Consider the following 15,400-nt stretch of genomic DNA (forward strand, 5'->3'; position numbering starts at 1 on the left):
TCCTATAGGGTGATACAGACAGAAGGGAGCTATGAGTCTGCTCCTCCTCCTATAGGGTGATACAGAAGGGAGCTATGAGTCTGCCCCTCCTCCTATAGGGTGATACAGACAGAAGGGAGCTATGAGTCTGCCCCTCCTCCTATAGGGTGATACAGACAGAAGGGAGCTATGAGTCTGCCCCTCCTCCTATAGGGTGATACAGAAGGGAGCTATGAGTCTGCCCCTCCTCCTATAGGGTGATACAGAAGGGAGCTATGAGTCTGCCCCTCCTCCTATAGGGTGATACAGAAGGGAGCTATGAATCTGCCCCTCCTCCTATAGGGTGATACAGAAGGGAGCTATGAGTCTGCCCCTCCTCCTATAGGGTGATACAGAAGGGAGCTATGAGTCTACCCCTCCTCCTATAGGGTGATACAGAAGGGAGCTCTGAGTCTGCCCCTCCTCCTATAGGGTGATACAGAAGGGAGCTCTGAGTCTGCCCCTCCTCCTATAGGGTGATACAGAAGGGAGCTCTGAGTCTGCCCCTCCTCCTATAGGGTGATACAGAAGGGAGCTATGAGTCTGCCCCTCCTCCTATAGGGTGATACAGAAGGGAGCTATGAGTCTGCCCCTCCTCCTATAGGGTGATACAGAAGGGAGCTATGAGTCTGCTCCTCCTCCTATAGGGTGATACAGACAGAAGGGAGCTATGAGTCTGCTCCTCCTCCTATAGGGTGATACATAAGGGAGCTATGAGTCTGCCCCTCCTCCTATAGGGTGATACAGAAGGGAGCTATGAGTCTGCACCTCCTCCTATAGGGTGATACAGAAGGGAGCTATGAGTCTGCCCCTCCTCCTATAGGGTGATACAGGAGGGAGCTATGAGTCTGCCCCTTCTCCTATAGGGTGATACAGACAGAAGGGAGCTATGAGTCTGCCCCTCCTCCTATAGGGTGATACAGAAGGGAGCTATGAGTCTGCTCCTCCTCCTATAGGGGGATACAGAAGGGAGCTATGAGTCTGCCCCTCCTCCTATAGGGGGATACAGAAGGGAGCTATGAGTCTGCTCCTCCTCCTATAGGGGGATACAGAAGGGAGCTATGAGTCTGCCCCTCCTCCTATAGGGTGATACAGACAGAAGGGAGCTATGAGTCTGCCCCTCCTCCTATAGGGTGATACAGAAGGGAGCTATGAGTCTGCCCCTCCTCCTATAGGGTGATACAGAAGGGAGCTATGAGTCTGCTCCTCCTCCTATAGGGTGATACAGAAGGGAGCTATGAGTCTGCTCCTCCTCCTATAGGGTGATACAGACAGAAGGGAGCTATGAGTCTGCCCCTCCTCCTATAGGGTGATACAGAAGGGAGCTATGAGTCTGCTCCTCCTCCTATAGGGTGATACAGAAGGGAGCTATGAGTCTGCCCCTCCTCCTATAGGGTGATACAGAAGGGAGCTATGAGTCTGCTCCTCCTCCTATAGGGTGATACAGAAGGGAGCTATGAGTCTGCTCCTCCTCCTATAGGGTGATACAGACAGAAGGGAGCTATGAGTCTGCCCCTCCTCCTATAGGGTGATACAGAAGGGAGCTATGAGTCTGCTCCTCCTCCTATAGGGTGATACAGAAGGGAGCTATGAGTCTGCCCCTCCTCCTATAGGGTGATACAGAAGGGAGCTATGAGTCTGCCCCTCCTCCTATAGGGTGATACAGACAGAAGGGAGCTATGAGTCTGGTCCTCCTCCTATAGGGTGATACAGACAGAAGGGAGCTATGAGTCTGCTCCTCCTCCTATAGGGTGATACAGAAGGGAGCTATGAGTCTGCCCCTCCTCCTATAGGGTGATACAGACAGAAGGGAGCTATGAGTCTGCCCCTCCTCCTATAGGGTGATACAGACAGAAGGGAGCTATGAGTCTGCCCCTCCTCCTATAGGGTGATACAGAAGGGAGCTATGAGTCTGCCCCTCCTCCTATAGGGTGATACAGAAGGGAGCTATGAGTCTGCCCCTCCTCCTATAGGGTGATACAGAAGGGAGCTATGAATCTGCCCCTCCTCCTATAGGGTGATACAGAAGGGAGCTATGAGTCTTCCCCTCCTCCTATAGGGTGATACAGAAGGGAGCTCTGAGTCTGCCCCTCCTCCTATAGGGTGATACAGAAGGGAGCTCTGAGTCTGCCCCTCCTCCTATAGGGTGATACAGAAGGGAGCTATGAGTCTGCTCCTCCTCCTATAGGGTGATACAGAAGGGAGCTATGAGTCTGCTCCTCCTCCTATAGGGTGATACAGACAGAAGGGAGCTATGAGTCTGCTCCTCCTCCTATAGGGTGATACATAAGGGAGCTATGAGTCTGCCCCTCCTCCTATAGGGTGATACAGAAGGGAGCTATGAGTCTGCACCTCCTCCTATAGGGTGATACAGAAGGGAGCTATGAGTCTGCCCCTCCTCCTATAGGGTGATACAGGAGGGAGCTATGAGTCTGCCGCTTCTCCTATAGGGTGATACAGACAGAAGGGAGCTATGAGTCTGCCCCTCCTCCTATAGGATGATACAGAAGGGAGCTATGAGTCTGCTCCTCCTCCTATAGGGGGATACAGAAGGGAGCTATGAGTCTGCCCCTCCTCCTATAGGGTGATACAGAAGGGAGCTGTGAGTCTGCCCCTCCTCCTATAGGGTGATACAGACAGAAGGGAGCTATGAGTCTGCCCCTCCTCCTATAAGGTGATACAGACAGAAGGGAGCTATGAGTCTGCTCCTCCTCCTATAGGGTGATACAGAAGGGAGCTGTGAGTCTGCCCCTCCTCCTATAGGGTGATACAGAAGGGAGCTATGAGTCTGCCCCTCCTCCTATAGGGTGATACAGACAGAAGGGAGCTATGAGTCTGCCCCTCCTCCTATAGGGTGATACAGAAGGGAGCTGTGAGTCTGCCCCTCCTCCTATAGGGTGATACAGAAGGGAGCTATGAGTCTGCACCTCCTCCTATAGGGTGATACAGAAGGGAGCTGTGAATCTGCCCCTCCTTCTATAGGGTGATACAGAAGGGAGCTGTGAGTCTGCTCCTCCTCCTATAGGGTGATACAGAAGGGAGCTATGAGTCTGCCCCTCCTCCTATAGGGTGATACAGAAGGGAGCTATGAGTCTGCCCCTCCTCCTATAAGGTGATACAGAAGGGAGCTGTGAGTCTGCCCCTCCTCCTATAGGGTGATACAGAAGGGAGCTATGAGTCTGCCCCTCCTCCTATAGGGTGATACAGAAGGGAGCTATGAATCTGCCCCTCCTCCTATAGGGTGATACAGACAGAAGGGAGCTATGAGTCTGCCCCTCCTCCTATAGGGTGATACAGAAGGGAGCTATGAGTCTGCCCCTCCTCCTATAGGGTGATACAGAAGGGAGCTATGAGTCTGCCCCTCCTCCTATAAGGTGATACAGAAGGGAGCTGTGAGTCTGCCCCTCCTCCTATAGGGTGATACAGAAGGGAGCTATGAGTCTGCCCCTCCTCCTATAGGGTGATACAGAAGGGAGCTATGAATCTGCCCCTCCTCCTATAGGGTGATACAGACAGAAGGGAGCTATGAGTCTGCCCCTCCTCCTATAGGGTGATACAGACAGAAGGGAGCTATGAGTCTGCCCCTCCTCCTATAGGGTGATACAGAAGGAAGCTATGAGTCTGCCCCTCCTCCTATAGGGTGATACAGACAGAAGGGAGCTATGAGTCTGCCCCTCCTCCTATAGGGTGATACAGAAGGGAGCTATGAGTCTGCCCCTCCTCCTATAGGGTGATACAGAAGGGAGCTATGAGTCTGCCCCTCCTCCTATAGGGTGATACAGAAGGGAGCTATGAGTCTGCCCCTCCTCCTATAGGGTGATACAGAAGGGAGCTATGAGTCTTCCCCTCCTCCTATAGGGTGATACAGACAGAAGGGAGCTATGAGTCTGCCCCTCCTCCTATAGGGTGATACAGACAGAAGGGAGCTATGAGTCTGCCCCTCCTCCTATAGGGTGATACAGAAGGGAGCTATGAGTCTGCCCCTCCTCCTATAGGGTGATACAGACAGAAGGGAGCTATGAGTCTGCCCCTCCTCCTATAGGGTGATACAGAAGGGAGCTATGAGTCTGCCCCTCCTCCTATAGGGTGATACAGAAGGGAGCTATGAGTCTGCCCCTCCTCCTATAGGGTGATACAGAAGGGAGCTATGAGTCTACCCCTCCTCCTATAGGGTGATACAGAAGGGAGCTATGAGTCTGCACCTCCTCCTATAGGGTGATACAGACAGAATGGAGCTATGAGTCTGCACCTCCTCCTATAGGGTGATACAGAAGGGAGCTTTGAGTCTGCCCCTCCTCCTATAGGGTGATACAGACAGAAGGGAGCTATGAGTCTGCCCCTCCTCCTATAGGGGGATACAGAAGGGAGCTATGAGTCTGCTCCTCCTCCTATAGGGGGATACAGAAGGGAGCTATGAGTCTGCCCCTCCTCCTATAGGGTGATACAGACAGAAGGGAGCTATGAGTCTGCCCCTCCTCCTATAGGGTGATACAGAAGGGAGCTATGAGTCTGCCCCTCCTCCTATAGGGTGATACAGAAGGGAGCTATGAGTCTGCTCCTCCTCCTATAGGGTGATACAGAAGGGAGCTATGAGTCTGCTCCTCCTCCTATAGGGTGATACAGAAGGGAGCTATGAGTCTGCCCCTCCTCCTATAGGGTGATACAGAAGGGAGCTATGAGTCTGCTCCTCCTCCTATAGGGTGATACAGAAGGGAGCTATGAGTCTGCTCCTCCTCCTATAGGGTGATACAGACAGAAGGGAGCTATGAGTCTGCCCCTCCTCCTATAGGGTGATACAGAAGGGAGCTATGAGTCTGCTCCTCCTCCTATAGGGTGATACAGAAGGGAGCTATGAGTCTGCCCCTCCTCCTATAGGGTGATACAGAAGGGAGCTATGAGTCTGCTCCTCCTCCTATAGGGTGATACAGAAGGGAGCTATGAGTCTGCTCCTCCTCCTATAGGGTGATACAGACAGAAGGGAGCTATGAGTCTGCCCCTCCTCCTATAGGGTGATACAGAAGGGAGCTATGAGTCTGCTCCTCCTCCTATAGGGTGATACAGAAGGGAGCTATGAGTCTGCCCCTCCTCCTATAGGGTGATACAGAAGGGAGCTATGAGTCTGCCCCTCCTCCTATAGGGTGATACAGACAGAAGGGAGCTATGAGTCTGGTCCTCCTCCTATAGGGTGATACAGACAGAAGGGAGCTATGAGTCTGCTCCTCCTCCTATAGGGTGATACAGAAGGGAGCTATGAGTCTGCCCCTCCTCCTATAGGGTGATACAGACAGAAGGGAGCTATGAGTCTGCCCCTCCTCCTATAGGGTGATACAGACAGAAGGGAGCTATGAGTCTGCCCCTCCTCCTATAGGGTGATACAGAAGGGAGCTATGAGTCTGCCCCTCCTCCTATAGGGTGATACAGAAGGGAGCTATGAGTCTGCCCCTCCTCCTATAGGGTGATACAGAAGGGAGCTATGAATCTGCCCCTCCTCCTATAGGGTGATACAGAAGGGAGCTATGAGTCTTCCCCTCCTCCTATAGGGTGATACAGAAGGGAGCTATGAGTCTGCACCTCCTCCTATAGGGTGATACAGAAGGGAGCTGTGAATCTGCCCCTCCTTCTATAGGGTGATACAGAAGGGAGCTGTGAGTCTGCTCCTCCTCCTATAGGGTGATACAGAAGGGAGCTATGAGTCTGCCCCTCCTCCTATAGGGTGATACAGAAGGGAGCTATGAGTCTGCCCCTCCTCCTATAAGGTGATACAGAAGGGAGCTGTGAGTCTGCCCCTCCTCCTATAGGGTGATACAGAAGGGAGCTATGAGTCTGCCCCTCCTCCTATAGGGTGATACAGAAGGGAGCTATGAATCTGCCCCTCCTCCTATAGGGTGATACAGACAGAAGGGAGCTATGAGTCTGCCCCTCCTCCTATAGGGTGATACAGAAGGGAGCTATGAGTCTGCCCCTCCTCCTATAGGGTGATACAGAAGGGAGCTATGAGTCTTCCCCTCCTCCTATAGGGTGATACAGACAGAAGGGAGCTATGAGTCTGCCCCTCCTCCTATAGGGTGATACAGACAGAAGGGAGCTATGAGTCTGCCCCTCCTCCTATAGGGTGATACAGAAGGAAGCTATGAGTCTGCCCCTCCTCCTATAGGGTGATACAGACAGAAGGGAGCTATGAGTCTGTCCCTCCTCCTATAGGGTGATACAGAAGGGAGCTATGAGTCTGCCCCTCCTCCTATAGGGTGATACAGAAGGGAGCTATGAGTCTGCCCCTCCTCCTATAGGGTGATACAGAAGGGAGCTATGAGTCTTCCCCTCCTCCTATAGGGTGATACAGACAGAAGGGAGCTATGAGTCTGCCCCTCCTCCTATAGGGTGATACAGACAGAAGGGAGCTATGAGTCTGCCCCTCCTCCTATAGGGTGATACAGAAGGGAGCTATGAGTCTGCCCCTCCTCCTATAGGGTGATACAGACAGAAGGGAGCTATGAGTCTGCCCCTCCTCCTATAGGGTGATACAGAAGGGAGCTATGAGTCTGCCCCTCCTCCTATAGGGTGATACAGAAGGGAGCTATGAGTCTGCCCCTCCTCCTATAGGGTGATACAGAAGGGAGCTATGAGTCTACCCCTCCTCCTATAGGGTGATACAGAAGGGAGCTATGAGTCTGCACCTCCTCCTATAGGGTGATACAGACAGAATGGAGCTATGAGTCTGCACCTCCTCCTATAGGGTGATACAGAAGGGAGCTTTGAGTCTGCCCCTCCTCCTATAGGGTGATACAGACAGAAGGGAGCTATGAGTCTGCCCCTCCTCCTATAGGGTGATACAGAAGGGAGCTATGAGTCTGCCCCTCCTCCTATAGGGTGATACAGAAGGGAGCTTTGAGTCTGCCCCTCCTCCTATAGGGTGATACAGACAGAAGGGAGCTATGAGTCTGCCCCTCCTCCTATAGGGTGATACAGAAGGGAGCTATGAGTCTGCTCCTCCTCCTATAGGGTGATACAGAAGGGAGCTATGAGTCTGCCCCTCCTCCTATAGGGTGATACAGAAGGGAGCTATGAATCTGCCCCTCCTCCTATAGGGTTGTACAGAAGGGAGCTATGAGTCTGCCCCTCCTTCTATAGGGTGATACAGAAGGGAGCTGTGAGTCTGCTCCTCCTCCTATAGGGTGATACAGAAGGGAGCTGTGAGTCTGCCCCTCCTCCTATAGGGTGATACAGACAGAAGGAAGCTGTGAGTCTGCCCCTCCTCCTATAGGGTGATACAGACAGAAGGGAGCTATGAGTCTGCCCCTCCTCCTATAAGGTGATACAGACAGAAGGGAGCTATGAGTCTGCTCCTCCTCCTATAGGGTGATACAGGAGGGAGCTATGAGTCTGCTCCTCCTCCTATAGGGTGATACAGACAGAATGGAGCTATGAGTCTGCCCCTCCTCCTATAGGGTGATACAGACAGAAGGAAGCTATGAGTCTGCTCCTCCTCCTATAGGGTGATACAGGAGGGAGCTATGAGTCTGCTCCTCCTCCTATAGGGTGATACAGACAGAATGGAGCTATGAGTCTGCCCCTCCTCCTATAGGGTGATACAGACAGAAGGGAGCTATGAGTCTGCCCCTCCTCCTATAGGGTGATACAGAAGGGAGCTATGAGTCTGCCCCTCCTCCTATAGGGTGATACAGAAGGGAGCTATGAGTCTGCCCCTCCTCCTATAGGGTGATACAGAAGGGAGCTATGAGTCTGTCCCTCCTCCTATAGGGTGATACAGAAGGGAGCTGTGAGTCTGCCCCTCCTCCTATAGGGTGATACAGAAGGGAGCTGTGAGTCTGCCCCTCCTCCTATAGGGTGATACAGGAGGGAGCTATGAGTCTGCCCCTCCTCCTATAGGGTGATACAGAAGGGAGCTATGAGTCTGCCCCTCCTCCTATAGGGTGATACAGAAGGGAGCTATGAGTCTGTCCCTCCTCCTATAGGGTGATACAGAAGGGAGCTATGAGTCTGCCCCTCCTCCTATAGGGTGATACAGAAGGGAGCTATGAGTCTGCCCCTCCTCCTATTGGGTGATACAGAAGGGAGCTATGAGTCTGCCCCTCCTCCTATAGGGTGATACAGACAGAAGGGAGCTATGAGTCTGCCCCTCCTCCTATAGGGTGATACAGAAGGGAGCTATGAGCCTGCCCCTCCTCCTATAGGGTGATACAGAAGGGAACTGTGAGTCTGCTCCTCCTCCTATAGGGTGATACAGAAGGGAGCTATGAGTCTGCCCCTCCTCCTATAAGGTGATACAGACAGAAGGGAGCTGTGAGTCTGCCCCTCCTCCTATAGGGTGATACAGACAGAAGGGAGCTATGAGTCTGCTCCTCCTCCTATAGGGTGATACAGAAGGGAGCTATGAGTCTGCTCCTCCTCCTATAGGGTGATACAGAAGGGAGCTATGAGTCTGCCCCTCCTCCTATAGGGTGATACAGAAGGGAGCTATGAGTCTGCCCCTCCTCCTATAGGGTGATACAGAAGGGAGCTATGAGTCTGCCCCTCCTCCTATAGGGTGATACAGAAGGGAGCTATGAGTCTGCCCCCCCTCCTATAGGGTGATACAGAAGGGAGCTATGAGTCTGCCCCTCCTCCTATAGGGTGATACAGAAGGGAGCTATGAGTCTGCCCCCCCTCCTATAGGGTGATACAGAAGGGAGCTATGAGTCTGCTCCTCCTCCTATAGGGTGATACAGAAGGGAGCTATGAGTCTGCCCCCCCTCCTATAGGGTGATACAGAAGGGAGCTATGAGTCTGCCCCTCCTCCTATAGGGTGATACAGACAGAAGGGCGCTGTGAGTCTGCCCCTCCTCCTATAGGGTGATACCGAAGGGAGCTATGAGTCTGCCCCTCCTCCTATAGGGTGATACAGACAGAAGGGAGCTATGAGTTTGCCCCTCCTCCTATAGGGTGATACAGAAGGGAGCTATGAGTCTGCCCCTCCTCCTATAGGGTGATACAGACAGAAGGGAGCTATGAGTCTGCCCCTCCTCCTATAGGGTGATACAGAAGGGAGCTATGAGTCTGCCCCTCCCCTTATATAACCTGTGGTATTTCTCCTGCAGGGTGATTGTGGCGCTGTCGGTGACATTGGGGATGTTCGTCATTGAGCTGGCTGGATTCTTCTCTGGGGTGTCCATGTTCAACAACATGCAGAGCCTCCTCTGTATCCTTCCACTCCCATTATACTACAGATGTCAGTGTGGTGACCCTCAGCACTGGCGCAGTATAGATGGGGTCCCTGCACTAACATCATCTGGAGCCTCCATTGAATCTGAATGAGACATAAAGGGGTCTCCCAGTATTATTTGTGTGCTGAGCTTTGGCAGAGACCTGTTAGAGGACACTACGAGAGCTCCAGGGCCGTAGCGGAGACCCCTCCAGTCCAAAACAGCCTCCACAGAGCGTGGACATCACATGGGATGGGGGGTCTTAGTACTCAGACACTAATGAGTTGTAGATTCCCTCCTCTGAGGTTCTGTTCCCTTATGCCCACCATTGTACCCCATCATACAGCCCCCCCTCCATATCTGAATGCTATGACCTGACTCTTACCACTAGTAGTTCTTCCTCTTGCACTGCCTGCTGGGTAATGTATCTGTGGTGTCCTAGGTGCAGTGACATCATGAGCTTGTCCTGAGATGTCACCGCATTCAATGAAAGCAAGAGGCCTACCATTGGTTTGCTTTATACATGGCAGGCACCTGTTGGAATCTCGCAACATCTGCAGGTGGGTTGGGGTAAGATAAGATAAGATAATCCTTTAATAGTCCCACAGCACTTCTGAGACTTTGTGACACTGTATCATGCGGCGGTGATGTCACCATACCGTTGTGTACTATGCCAGATTCCTGTGCCGTTTCACAGCGCCACCTACAGGTGTTTTAGCTTTCTTTAGTCATGCCGCCATCTACTGGCTGGGCATGTAATGAGTTTTATATACGCTTGCAGTAGAGGGCAGTATTCCCTAGGTACCTGGGTCACGGTCAGGAGTGTCATTGTTTGTCCATAACCCCCTCCTCCGCTCTGTAGCCATCGGAGCCCACGCCAGCGCCAGCGTTGCTCTTCTTTTCTACCTTTTCGAGGCCTGGATGTGCGCCGTGTACTGGTGGATATTTGCTCTGTGCAGGTAAGTGTTGGCATTGCCGTGATGGCTGCTTATTTGCGCCCCCTGTGGTTGGACTTTGGTTCTTCCTTGACTTTGTGCTCTCAGCCCTGGCCGCTCACTGCTCGGCATCGGTCAGTTTGTCCCTGTTTGTTACCCAGCAGTGGGAGTGCACCTCTTACTGGTATATCTTTGGTTTCTGCAGGTACACATTGGGGTGTGCGGGAGGGTGCTAGGGAAGGAGGGGGGTGGCTGATAATCGTCTTCTCAGCAGGGCTCCTCTAACATAGCTTAAAGGGGTTCCCCAGCTTAGAAAAACCCGTTTGTGGGCGGTCATAAATTCCACCTTCATGTTATGTCCAGGAAGGGGGTTTTCTAGACTTGCTTAGGGGCGGTTGTCAATTGACGATAGGTGGGGTCAGACACCCAGGACCCCCGCAGATCAGCTGTTTGAAGAGGCCGCAGCATTCAGTCCTTTTTAAAGGGATTCTACCATTACTATCAAATTTTTTGTCCCTAACACGTAGGAATAGCCTTAAGAAAGGCTATTCGTCTCCTACCTTTAGATGTCTTCTCCGCCCCGCCGTTCCGTAGAAATCCTGTTTTTTTTCCGGTATGCAAATGAGTTCTCTCGCAGCACTGGGGGCGGTCCTCAGCACTCAAACAGCACTGGTTGCGCCACCAATGCTGCGAGAGAACTCTCCAGCGCCGCCTCTATCTTCTTCAGGAGCGGCCTCTCTTCGCGTCTTCTTCCGGGGGTTGGCTTCAAACTTCTAGACCTTGGGCCTAGGGTAAAGCCGACTGCGCATGCCCACCGGCCACAAGAAAATGGCCGCTTACACAGTATTGTAAGCGGCCATTTTCTTGTGGCCGGCAGACATGCTCAGTCGGCTGTCTGAGGCCTAGAAGTTTGAAGCCACCGCCAGAAGAAGACGCGAAGAAGACCCTGTTCCTGAAGAAGATGGAAGCAGCGCTGGAGCATTCTCTCACAGCATTGGGGACGCCCCCAGTGCTGCGAAAGAACTCATTTGCATACCGGCAAAAACTTGGATTTCTAATTAAAAAATTCAATTTTAATGGTAGAATCCCTTTAATATTACCGAGCACAGCGCCTTACATTGTATAGTGGCTGTACTCTGTATTGCAGCTAAGCCCTTTCACTTGATACTATTGACTATGACATCACATGGCCTATGAAGCGGCTGATGTTTCAAACAGCTGATCGGCGGGGGTTCTGGGTGTCAGACACCTAGATAGGTCACCAACAAGTCTCGGAAAACTGTCAGTCTTCTTACCTTTAGTAGGCGGATCATCCACCTTAAAGGGAACTTTGTGATCTACTTTGCCTTTTATTGCCCCACCATCTGTTAATATCTCTGCTTGCTTTCAGTGTTTGGGAACCTTCTTTACAACCTGCACAGATCAGATGGTTACCTATAATGATACATTGTAACACCCCATCAGCTGTGAGCACGTACAGGGTGATATGATTCCATTCACTGACAGGGCTGCAGGTTTTTGTGGTGTTTGGGTGGGAGTGACAACAATGGAGGGGAATGACCAAGCCTTCATAACTCTTCTCTATGGTCCTGTTCTTTCTCTATAGCGCCCTCCCGGCCTTCACAGAGATCATCGTCTTCATCGCTGTTTTAGGACTGAAGCGGAAGCCCCTGTGATGTCATCACCAGCCGGCGGACAATCAGGCTGAGCCGTTCACAGGATCGCAGCAGTCAGCACTGACTCCTAGTGGCTTGTGAAGGAACTTCACTCTGTACAACTACTTAAAGGGGTTTTCCAGGCTTTATCAATTGAACTTACGAGAGGTCATCAATTGAAAATCAGCGCGGGTCCAGTTTGACCTCTCATCACTGTGGGTCGGTGACCGGCAGGTTGTTTTGTACTATAGTCATAGACCTGAACAACCTCTTTAATGACCTCACTGCAGTTACATAAGGATCAGACATACGGAACACTTCGAGGTAAAACTACAATTTCCAGCAGGCCATGAGCGCCACCTGCTGGGAGTTGTAGTCTCATAGTAACTAATAAGATAACACTGACCTGTGACCAGACACATGTATCCGGGCAGCACAACGTCACACACGTAGAAGAAATACACAAAGGGCTTGTCGTTCTCTATGCAACTTCTTGTTTGTATATTTTTTTTATGGAAATTTTTTCTACCGTTGACTGAATATTAATGATTGATTTTTATACCATTTTTTTAAAATGATAATAAATTCATAAGTATATTTATTATAAGATTTTATGTTCCCTGTGTGATAATATGTGCGGTATCACGCCTGAGTTACATCCTGTATTATACTCCAGAGCTGCGCTCTTATCCTGTTGGTGCAGTCACTGTGTACATACATTACATTACTTATCCTGTATTATACTCCAGAGCTGCGCTCACTATTCTGCTGGTACAGTCGCTGTGTACATACATTACATTACTTATCCTGTATTATGCTCCAGAGCTGCACTCACTATTATGCTGGTGCAGTCACTGTGTACATACATTACATTACTTATCCCATATTATACTCCAGAGCTGCGCTCACTATTCTGCTGGTGCAGTCACTGTGTACATACATTACATTACTTATCCTATATTATACTCCAGAGCTGCGCTCACTATTCTGCTGGTACAGTCACTGTGTACATACATTACATTACTTATCCTATATTATACTCCAAAGCTGCGCTCACTATTCTGCTGGTACAGTCGCTGTGTACATACATTACATTACTTATCCTGTATTATACTCCAGAGCTGCGCTCACTATTCTGCTGGTGCAGTCACTGTGTACATACATTACATTACTTATCCTGTATTATACTCCAGAGCTGCGCTCACTATTCTGCTGGTACAGTCACTGTGTACATACATTACTTATCCTGTTTTATACTCCAGAGCTGCGCTCACTATTCTGCTGGTACAGTCACTGTGTACATACATTACTTATCCTGTATTATACTCCAGAGCTGCGCTCACTATTCTGCTGGTACAGTCACTGTGTACATACATTACATTACTTATCCTGTATTATACTCCAGAGCTGTGCTCACTATTCTGCTGGTGCAGTCACTGTGTACATACATTACATTACTTATCCTGTATTATACTCCAGAGCTGCGCTCACTATTCTGCTGGTGCGGTCACTGTGTACATACATTACATTACTTATCCCATATTATACTCCAGAGCTGCGCTCACTATTCTGCTGGTGCAGTCACTGTGTACGTACATTACATTACTTATCCCGTATTATACTCCAGAGCTGTGCTCACTATTCTGCTGGTACAGTCACTGTGTACATACATTACTTATCCTGTATTATACTCCAGAGCTGCGCTCACTATTCTGCTGGTACAGCCACTGTGTACATACATTACATTACTTATCCTGTATTATACTCCAGAGCTGCACTCACTATTCTGCTGGTACAGTCACTGTGTACATACATTACATTACTTATCCTGTATTATACTCCAGAGCTGCGCTCACTATTCTGCTGGTGCAGTCACTGTGTACATACATTACTTATCCTGTATTATACTCCAGAGCTGCGCTCACTATTCTGCTGGTACAGCCACTGTGTACATACATTACATTACTTATCCTGTATTATACTCCAGAGCTGCACTCACTATTCTGCTGGTACAGTCACTGTGTACATACATTACATTACTTATCCCATATTATACTCCAGAGCTGCGCTCACTATTCTGCTGGTGCAGTCACTGTGTACGTACATTACATTACTTATCCTGTATTATACTCCAGAGCTGCGCTCACTATTCTGCTGGTGCAGTCACTGTGTACATACATTACATTACTTATCCTGTATTATACTCCAGAGCTGCGCTCACTATTCTGCTGGTGCAGTCACTGTGTACATACATTACATTACTTATCCTGTATTATAACTCCAGAGCTGCGCTCACTATTCTGCTGGTGCAGTCACTGTGTACATACATTACATTACTTATCCTGTATTATACTCCAGAGCTGCGCTCACTATTCTGCTGGTACAGTCACTGTACATACATTACATTACTTATCCTATATTATACTCCAGAGCTGCGCTCACTATTCTGCTGGTACAGTCACTGTGTACATACATTACATTACTTATCCTGTATTATACTCCAGAGCAGCGCTCACTAGTCTGCTGGTACAGTCACTGTGTACGTACATTACATTACTTATCCTGTATTATACTCCAGAGCTGCGCTCACTAGTCTGCTGGTACAGTCACTGTGTACATACATTACATTACTTATCCTGTATTATACTCCAGAGCTGCGCTCACTATTCTGCTGGTACAGTCACTGTGTACATACATTACATTACTTATCCTGTATTATACTCCAGAGCTGCACTCACTATTCTGCTGGTACAGCCACTGTGTACATACATTACATTACTTATCCTGTATTATACTCCAGAGCTGCACTCACTATTCTGCTGGTACAGCCACTGTGTACATACATTACATTACTTATCCTGTATTATACTCCAGAGCTGCACTCAATATTCTGCTGGTGCAGTCACTGTGTACATACATTACTTATCCTGTATTATACTCCAGAGCTGCGCTCACTATTCTGCTGGTACAGCCACTGTGTACATACATTACATTACTTATCCTGTATTATACTCCAGAGCTGCACTCACTATTCTGCTGGTACAGTCACTGTGTACATACATTACATTACTTATCCTGTATTATACTCCAGAGCTGCGCTCACTATTCTGCTGGTGCAGTCACTGTGTACATACATTACATTACTTATCCTGTATTATACTCCAGAGCTGCACTCACTATTCTGCTGGTACAGTCACTGTGTACATACATTACATTACTTATCCTATATTATACTCCAGAGCTGCGCTCACTATTCTGCTGGTACAGTCACTGTGTACATACATTACATTACTTATCCTGTATTATACTCCAGAGCTGCGCTCACTATTCTGCTGGTGCAGTCACTGTGTACATACATTACATTACTTATCCTGTATTATACTCCAGAGCTGCGCTCACTATTCTGCTGGTGCAGTCACTGTGTACATACATTACTTATCCTGTATTATACTCCAGAGCTGCGCTCACTATTCTGCTGGTACAGCCACTGTGTACATACATTACATTACTTATCCTGTATTATACTCCAGAGCTGCGCTCACTATTCTGCTGGTACAGCCACTGTGTACATACATTACATTACTTATCCTGT

At 49.6% G+C, this 15,400-nt stretch overlaps 1 protein-coding gene across 2 annotated transcripts in view; it reads left to right on the forward strand.

Annotated features, from left to right (window-relative positions):
- The window catches only part of TMEM107 (transmembrane protein 107), a 41,896-nt gene extending 29,561 nt beyond the window's left edge, over positions 1–12,335 (forward strand). The window contains exons 4-6 of one of the 2 annotated variants that reach the window (XM_075276000.1): positions 9,114–9,214; positions 10,081–10,177; positions 11,760–12,335. In XM_075276000.1, coding sequence (XP_075132101.1) covers positions 9,114–9,214; positions 10,081–10,177; positions 11,760–11,829 — 268 coding nt within the window. In that variant the 3' untranslated portion in view covers positions 11,830–12,335. Of the gene's footprint in view, positions 1–9,113; positions 9,215–10,080; positions 10,178–10,261; positions 10,359–11,759 lie in introns of both variants that reach the window. The other variant, XM_075275999.1, reaches the window with a different exon arrangement.
- Positions 12,336–15,400: the final 3,065 nt, after the last annotated feature.

This window comes from Leptodactylus fuscus, chromosome 5 (assembly GCF_031893055.1).
Source record: "Leptodactylus fuscus isolate aLepFus1 chromosome 5, aLepFus1.hap2, whole genome shotgun sequence".
NCBI lineage: Eukaryota > Metazoa > Chordata > Amphibia > Anura > Leptodactylidae > Leptodactylus > Leptodactylus fuscus.